The sequence below is a fragment of the Amblyomma mixtum genome, chromosome 9 (genome assembly GCF_055824585.1).
Source record: "Amblyomma mixtum isolate Tamu chromosome 9, ASM5582458v1, whole genome shotgun sequence".
Lineage (NCBI taxonomy): Eukaryota > Metazoa > Arthropoda > Arachnida > Ixodida > Ixodidae > Amblyomma > Amblyomma mixtum.
The window spans coordinates 68,297,825-68,307,075 of NC_143020.1; the positions used below are offsets into that span (position 1 = coordinate 68,297,825).

At 46.1% G+C, this 9,251-nt stretch overlaps 1 protein-coding gene across 1 annotated transcript; it reads left to right on the forward strand.

Annotated features, from left to right (window-relative positions):
- Positions 1 to 3,345: 3,345 nt before the first annotated feature.
- Positions 3,346 to 7,210, forward strand: LOC149329532 (uncharacterized). Its single transcript, XM_089559261.1, has 2 exons — positions 3,346 to 3,633; positions 6,101 to 7,210. Exons 1-2 carry the CDS (start codon positions 3,346 to 3,348, stop codon positions 7,208 to 7,210), a joined length of 1,398 nt encoding a protein of 465 aa, XP_089415387.1.
- Positions 7,211 to 9,251: the final 2,041 nt, after the last annotated feature.

The window sequence follows — 9,251 nt, forward strand, 5'->3', positions numbered from 1 at the left end:
TTTGTTTTATCCAGCTTGTTCCCAGCAGACTTACTGGTTAGTTTGATAGTGCTTTGCCGCCACTCTGAGTTAGCACTGTTTCTGTAGAAGTACTTTAATACCTTAGCTGCCCTCCTCTTATCGTCTAGTTTCATCAGGTGTTCTTCTTATTATAACGTGACGTCAACCGATAAAACTAGGAATACATTTATTGTAAAACATTTTATCCATCGGAAAGAGCTTGGTGCTAAGATGTGGCGTGAAGTGGTCGAGAGTACATAGCCCTCGACGACTTTGTCAGCCCAATCCACCACCAGAACTTGCTTTCTCAGATCAAAGCTACCCAGCACGGTCTCTCACCGCTCGAGAGAAGGAGCAGTAACTAGATTTATTTATTTATCTATTTGTGATACCCTCAGGGTACAGAGTACATTTCAGAGGGGAAGGGCAGTTGATAACAAGAAAAAAATAATAAAAAATAAAAAAGCACAATTCATACAAAACTATAGAGCAACTGAGGCAGGATAAAAAGAAGTGAGCAAAATTAACACGGAACAGATTAATAAAATAGTTTAAGAACAATACTAGTACGTGGAGAACACAACACTACAAAAATACAAAAGCGATCATTATGTAATCAGAGTGGTAAGTATTCTTCTAAATTGAGTTGAATCAGTGAGGCTAGTTAATGATGCGGGTAGGGAATTCCATTCTTTAGAGGTTAGCGGAAAATATGATTGCGCACATGTCACTGTGTTACAATGAGGCCCTCTGTGACCTTGTGTTGATGATCACGACGGTGAGAAATGAACGGTGCTGGTTGAATCCATCGAAAGCGAAGTTGAAAATTGGAGTAGAAAATCTTATGGAATAATCAGATGCGGAAGTGCTTACGGCGGGTAGCTAGGGGCAGGAGGTTCAAAGACCTTTTCATTTGGCTGACGCTAGATGTACGATGGTAATTGCCTAAAATGAATCTAGTTGCACGATTCTGGACAGTTTCCAGAACCTGTGTCATTGAGACCTGTCCAGGGTCCCATATGGATGAAGCGTATTCCATTTCGGTCGTACGTAGGTCGTGTATAATAATGATTTTAACGAAGACGGAGCAAATGTAAAATTTCTTCGAAGATAACAGAGCGTTTTGTTTGCTTTAGATGCTATATGTTCTATATGAAGTTTCCAGGACAGGGTGTTAGTTATATGTATGCCAAGATACCGGTACGATATTACGCTTTCAAGGGGATGACTGTAAAGAAAATAAGGAGGACAAGTAGTATTTGAACGTGAAACTCTCATAGATTTACATTTTTTAATATTTAGTTCCATTTTCCAATTATGACACCAGTCTAGTATGTTATTAAGATCGACCTGGAGAGAGCGAATATCGGAATCGTTAGTTATTTTACGATAAATCACGCACCCGGAGATAACAAGGAGGTGGCTCTATTTTGCAAACCCATATGAGATGATCGCAGTTTTCTCTTTGGCTGCAGTGTGTTTACAGTTCGGGTGGTATAGATCAGGTTAAAGGTGCCCAATGGGTGATGGGACTGGTATCGATCTCGTCTGTAGGCGACAGCACATTAACCTCTTGTTCTTTAGTCAGGCTTTTGTCCGGAAGGGGGAAGTTCTTCTCTCTAGTTTAAAATGATTGGTTAGATCATAATATGTGATTATGTACTCCGTTGTGAAATCGAGGGAACCAGTCTCATCCCCTGCCCGGTCGACGAAACCTCGGGCTGTATTGTGGGCTGCCTCGTTCCCCAGATTCCACAAATGGGCTGCCACCCATATCAGTTCGGAATAATTTCGTGAGAATTTGGTGGCGTTAAGGATAGCACTACGTGAGAGATGGCGATGGCATGATTTTAATGGCGGCGGGCCTTGCGCGTACTCTCCGTGCCACGCCACTGCCCACTTTGTCGCCTTCTAGTCCGTCAGGCTACCCGGCGCCACCGAGTGATCATCCTGCTCGCGTGAACTAGAAGAATGGCAGTGACGACGAACTGCAGAACGTGACGACAGGAGGAATTAACACAGAAGAGAAGATCTAGGGCTTGCCGTCACGATGAAAAAGGCAAGGAGGTAATGTTCGGATGAGCGCTAGACCAGGGATCTCCTGGGCCGTAGCTCTTCCTGAGCAGATGGCAAAGGCCCATGTACGCACCGAAGGTCGGACGTTTGACACAAACATCAAACAATTCCGCCGCTTCGATTAAGCGAAGGGCAGCCGAACTTCTCCACAGTTCACGCGGTTACCGAATACAATCGCGATGTCCCCCTGCGAAGATTCGACTTCGCCGTTGCCCCCGCCTAACTCCGAGATCCTGACACGACTTTTGCGCCAGGAACTAAAGGCAGTAGCCGCCATTCCTTCTGAACCACCAGCACCAGACAGTATTCCAGCAGTATCCCTCATACTGGCTGTTGAAATCCGTTGAACTAAGTTGAAATATCGCCTTTGAAAGGTAACGTTTATTGCGTCCTCATATGCAAAAGCCGTACCTGCATTCCTGTAAAGAAGTGAAAAGCTTTATGAGTACAACTGGAACAGGCATTGCTTAACAGTATGGACTGCAGAGCAAATGCTTTGGGCGCTCTGTACGGTGATAAGTTTTTCTTGTATTCACTTGTATTCACACGGCATAGTGGCCAATGATATGTTTTCCATCAATTTTGTAGGTTCCTATGAAAGGTTTTATGTGCTTCAGCTAGCTGCCCAGGTCAGAGGTCATCAGGTCTGAATTTGAGCCTTGAAACCTGGTGGCTCATTTCGCATCGACAGAGCTTTCACACACTCGATGGTCAAGAGAGCTACTGTACTCAGCGCTTAGTGCGAGCGGGCTTCTCCAACCCTGCCTGTACCCCAACCCAAACCCCACCGTGGAGTACTAGGAGGCGACCTTACTCGCTCGCTCCGACATGAAATCCCAAAAGGCGACAGTCGAACGAGCAATGGCAGCAGCGGGATCCGCTGGTGTCCTGTACTAGGAACAGAGCACTAAGCCTGACCCCACAGCAACCTCCATGTAACCCTATCTTTTCAAAGGAAATAAACGTGTTTACCGCAAACCCGAAATTTAATTTCAACCGTTACGCGGTGAAGAGAAATCTTTGATTCGCTTGATTCCAGGATAAAAAAAAACGCGGAAGCTACGGCTCTAAAGGAGATCGCAGTTGAAGCACAGCAGATAACGAACGCAAGTGGCGCGACACATGATACGCCCCGCGAAAGGCAGCGGATCCAGCTGATATCGTTGGTTTGAGAAGCACATGCAAATAAAATTAGATAACAGCCCGCATCGCGCGGGCTGAAAAAGATATTTTTTCAGGCGGCGTTGCAGCTAGCGGACGTTGAGAGCGATGTCTCTTGCAGACACCCAGTACACGCTCGTCGGCTTCGGCCCGGAACTCGACTGGAGGCGTCTCAGCTTCGTGGAGCCCATTCCGACGAACAGGGTGTGCAGTGCCTGCGGGCTGGTCCGGAAAAGAGCCGCGTTGCTTTCCTGCATGCACGTCCTTTGCGACTCTTGCTACGAACAATGCGCCCAGGAAGAGATGCACGTCTGTCCTCTGGATGGCCACGAGTGGCACGACGAAGTCTACGTCGACTGGAGAGACTTTCCTCTAGATGAGCTGCTGGAGAGAGAGGTAAGGGACTGGACTCTCACCCTTCGCTGTTTCCGGCTGTTCTACCCCTTCAATTCGCAGAATAAGTCTTAGGTTGGCCACCGCTTCGCATGCAGCAGGATAAAATAAGGACGTGCATTAAACCTAGTTAAACTTGGAGGATTGCAAAATCAACGAGGAGAGAGATGGAGAGCGCGCGGCAGCGGCGACGGCCCCGGCACACATGCGCGATATGGCCTTGCCTCAGCCCTGCGAAATGGCTCGGCGACTCGCGCAGTGTTGCTTTCGCAACAAAAGAAAAATCTTGCACCGCTGCGCATGTAGCGACTGCGCACCTCTATCGGGGCCTTGCGGCTGCTGCAAAAACATGGCCTTGGCCTGCTACTCCACAATGGGGACAGAGACAGGGAGGAAAGGGAAAGTGGGAATGAAGGTTGATGAAACGCCGTAGCGCGGTGGCCGTGCTCACAGGCACTCATGCACGCAAGTACTCACGGGCGCTATTATCAAAGGACGCCCGAGAGTGAAGGGCATGTTTCCTTCGCCCTCTTTACCCTCGGAGAAAGCGAGTGGCGTAGCGCCGCTGGTGGCATCGAATCGATAGAGGAACTCAAGCGCTCCTGGCGCCATTGTAGCTGCCTGGGGTTTTTTGACCTAGTCTGTGCATCCTAACCTCAAAAAGCCCACGCTAGAGAAAGGCCTGGAAATCCCCGCCACGTGGGTGGGTGATAGGTTTGGGCCTTGCATTCGCGCTATTAACGCTCTAATCTTTGCTTTTCAATTTCTTTCTTGTTTTATGGCAGTCCCATGTTGCAAAAAAAAAAAAAATTAGAGATACATTCACATCATCCAGCAAGAAAGTGATAGTAGCCATGCTCAGTCGCCTTTGGTATGTCGTCCCCATGACATTGGCGCGTACAGTGGCAGGGCCTATGCGTGCATGAGGGAAGAGCCCGACATACTATTCTCACTGAAGCTTTAGCGGTCACCACACTTGCCTTATTTTTGGCCGTTGTGGAATGTGATAAGGCGCTGAGGAACTGGTCGATCGGCAAGCGCCTGAGACTTTTAATATATGTATGGCTATAGGTGCACATTCCGTGGCAGTTCAAAGAGGTGGAGAGGTTACGCTGATTTCTGTTCTTTACATCCCGAATATTTGAATGCTTTATTTACAGCATGTACTAAACGTGCCAATTTATGGAGCCATGACTCCCACTGGAAGGCCTTGAAGGTTTAACAAAGCGGATACGTATTCCTGCATTTTTAAAAGCGCTCTACGGTATTGATTTATTTCTCTCTCATCGCGCTCAGCTTGCTTGTAGCTCAGCGTCTCCAGATGCACAATTAATGCTAGAAGAAGTCTAGGCGTTAAGTAGTGTATAATATTGTGTTGGTGATGGAACGCCAATTTTCGCTTCCGCGAGAAAAAATAGCTCCCATTTTTACTGTACGGTTGAATCTGAGAACGTTCGAGAGGTAGTTTTATGCAGTGCGTGATGTGGCTCTCACTGAGCGGTAATCTGTACGTTTGCAGAGCTGGATGAGGTAAAAAGGAAGGTTTCACAACAAGACGTGTCAATCAAGGGCCTTGACGACTTGAGGGAAAGTCCTAATCCTTGCTTTTCCCGGCGAAGAGAGCCTTCTCTTTTCATCTTTTTGCCTCCGCGGTTCGCTGCAGTACGATACTGTAGTGCAAAGGAGCGCAACATTTGTGGAAGCAATTAAAGCGACTTGGTAAGCGTGTAACCGCTGCTCTTGCTTACACGGTCCAAGGAGAAGGCACATCATTTAAACACAACTGGCCGCAATAATTTCTCTTATTTGTTTACAACTCCCACCCTTACAACTCTGATCTCTTCCTTTAGATTTCATGCATCGTATTCTGTGAGCAACACGCAACACGTTTATCCTCGGAGGAAATTTTGAAGTGGCTTACTTTTCGTAAACCTGACTTAATAATTTGTGCTCTATCTCGATTACTCTTCTGGAAGAAAAGACGTCTGGTGTTCCGGAAGGGTTTTACGTTGATATAGAAAAAAAAATCCAGACTTTTCCCCTTAATTCTATAAACAACCAAAAACAGGATTGTATGAACGTTAGCTTGTATAGTTAGTTTACTCTTGGTTTTCTAATGCCGGTTTATCATGCTGATTTTCTACTGTCGCTGAATATAGGGAAAACCAAAATTACAAGAGAGCCGTAGGAAGGTTTAATTGTAATAGAAATTCAGTTCATTGAATAAAATACCCGGAGTGGAAGTGAACGAACGGCTAAAAGAGAAAATGTAGCCGTATCTCTCCAGTCATGCATTGGAGATGTAATGTGATAGCTCTGCTGTTCAAGAGAATTGAGCGATTCTACTGCCCCTGAACTCAAGCAATAGCTGACGTGAAATCGCAGGGGGAGTTACTTTCGCAAAAATTATCAACTCTGTAGTTCCGGAGATAATTTCATTGCAATGAATGTACCTTTTTTTGGTTTGCAGGTCAAGTGCTGGAATTCCGAGAGCGGTTGCGCGCACGTGACAGCTGCTTCCAAGATCAGCGATCATTTCCAGAGGGAGTGTCTCCACCACTCAACTAGCTGCCCGAAGTGTTCGATCAAAGTCCTCTGCAGCGAAGTGTGTGCGCACATCAGATCGGGAACTTGCGGCTCGTTGACTGACCCCGCGTTGAAACCCCAAAGCAACTGCGACCTCAAGGATGGACATGAGTCTTTTGATACTTTGAGCCGAGCATTTGAAAAGAAGGCGGATGAAATCCAGGGCTATCTCGACAGAATCACTGCTGATAATAGCACGCACGATGGCAGGTTGAATGAAATGTCTCACGATATCAACACATTCAAAGAAGGTGTAAGGCAAGAACAGACAGCTGCAGTGCGTGAGAACTTAAAGGAAACCTTGCGTGAAATCTTAGCGTCAAACGCGGAAATCAAAGAATGTCTGACCACACGCAGCGACGCCATAAACAGTCTTTCCGCAGGGATGGACAGATTGGAAAAAGTACTGAAAGATCACTTGGGTAATATGACAGCGGAAACTGCAGGAAGCATTTGTCAAATCACAGCTGCCCTGGAGCAAGTAAGAACAGAAGGGAGGGAGAATGGTCAGAAGACATTGGAGCGCATCACAAAAGTGCATACACTGGCTCAGCTGCAAGCAACGCGGTCCGAGTTTTTTGTAAAAGGTGTAAAATCCCTCGAAGAGAAAGCGCTGAACGAAGGCACTGCTTGGTATTACAACAAGAGAGTGTACTTGCGTGGTTACTGCATGTCACCTGGCCTATACTTCTGGAATAGAGGTGACTCCGTTACTGTGCATGTTTGCTTGCAGCTGCACGAAGGCGACCTGGACGACGTTGTTCTCTGGCCATTCGAGCAAAGAATCAAGCTGAGGTTCGTGCACCCGCAAGGAGGCGCCGAACGTGAGGTCGAGGATAAAACAATACGTTGTTGGAAGAATTACAAAAAGCCGGAGACTTCAAGTAATTTTGGCGTTTATCTCCTGAAGACGTCGTTCGTCCTAGCGGATCTCCTGAATGACGGCTTTGTTGAAGACGACAAGCTTCGAGTCAAGTGGGAGCTCTTGCCTTGAGTTTGCCTTCTAACGGCAGAGGGACAAGGAAGTGTCGCATGTACATGGCACGAATAAAGTTTTTTTCTTAATAATACCACAATATCTGAAGAAAGCTTCATGGCCACAACAGTATTTAGCGTGTCTTTCAAAATAAATTTGCAGCTTAAATGTCAGTTACCATGGTTTGCTTTGCACGTCATTACTGTTTCGTTCTTCATATCACTGCTGTTAAGCGTCTTAAAATCTCTGATGGCACTCGAAATATTGGCTTGAAAATAAACGCCTTTACTTCTGCTCATACCGAGTTTCACAGTCATAGCTGTGTATGTCATATTTCTGGGAATAAATCGAGCCTGCGTGTTCGTAGTCATATGTCATAGAAGAATGTTCCACCGTTCATGTGCTAACTTGAGAAAAAGCTATCATCGTGCCGTATCTACCCGCGTATGGGCCAATCCAATCTTTCAAAACAGTGCCCTTGAAGCCTGGGGACCACCAATACCCACATCAAGCAAGGCAAAGGCCGCAATACAATAAGAAACGCGGAAAAAATCGAAAGAAAAAGCCGCCAATTGAATTCCATTGCAAAGCCCTTTTTTGTGGCCGTCACTGAACCTTCAAAACACTATACGGCGGTTTCGGAGGTATTTGCGGGGCAAGAGATTTACGCGCTCCCATTTTGCAAGGAAGTCGCGATAAAATTGTGAGATAAATACGATAGACAGATAAGCGCGGACCTGTACTGCCCTTCACTCCACGGTTTAGTGGCCTAGTACAGCAATCAAGGCTAGTACCCTAATGACCATTTTCGATTTTAGCGTGTCTTCATGTACAGGAAGCATGTAGACATTAAAGGCTGCACCCCGAGTTCTATGACAAACAAAAATGCCACACATACTAGGAAACAGCAGCTGCAGCCCTTTTTCTCGTGTTATGGTGCCCAGCTTTGTGAACATCCGAGGAGAATTACTGCCAAGATGCTACGACTACAGTGACGCTGCGAAGTTTTCAAGTTTCCTGCCAAACATTATCAATGCAAATGAAGGTATTGCCTTTGGCCGTCTCCTCCCACGCATTCACCAGAATGTATTGTCATTTGGGTCAGGCGCTGTGCGCAGTGCACTGGCCCGTTTTTTTTTTGTTTATAACCTCAACACTGTAGCTATTCGGATCTTGTGAACTGCATGATGGCGGCTCAGAGCTTCCATTGCTCCACCAACCTGACATAGAAATTTTTATTTTCTCTTTACCGAAATGAGGGACGATGTATTAACCATGCAATGTGCGAATAGGACCGTACACCAGCGTCCTATGCTCAGGGGACCGAACGCTTCTAGGAATGCGTCAACGGTATCCAGACAACGCAGGCGTGCTTTTATATAGCGTCCTCTTGTTGATGGATTATGGTAATGTAATGCTTTTTATGTCATGCCCCAGGAAAATGCCCACACTCGGTGAGATATGGATCATGAGCGGCAGCTCAAAGTGTCAATTTTTCGTTTGGATAGATCACATACGGTTATGAATTAGCCCAAGTGCAGTACGATGTGGAAGGTACGGCCGGTATTGCTTTATGTTAGCTGTTTATGGTTTATGTTAGCTGAAATTGAAGTTCATAAAATTTATACTCACGTCACAGAGACTCACAGCGCCGTTCCTGGGAACCCCTGGTTATTTCACGTTGTCTTACAACGCGATCTCACTTCTAAGAGTAGGACACTACCTCTTGAGTTGTCATAGAAAGATTCGTTGCCTATTTGCATTTTCCAATTCCTATGTAGTTCTACACTTTCCTTCTTCACATTAACTTAAGTTTCAACTTTTTGCGCACTTTACATGTCGCTTAAAGCTCTTTATTTCATCCAGCTGGTTCCCAGCATAACTACTAGTTAGTTGGATAGTCCTTCGCTGTCACTCCGAGTCAGCTGTGTTTCTGTAGAAGTATTTTAGCACCTTAGCTGCCCTCTTCGTATCGTCTAATTTCCTCAGGAGTTCTTCATATTATTACGTGACGGCAAGCCACTGAAACCAGGACTACATTCATTGTAACACATTTTAT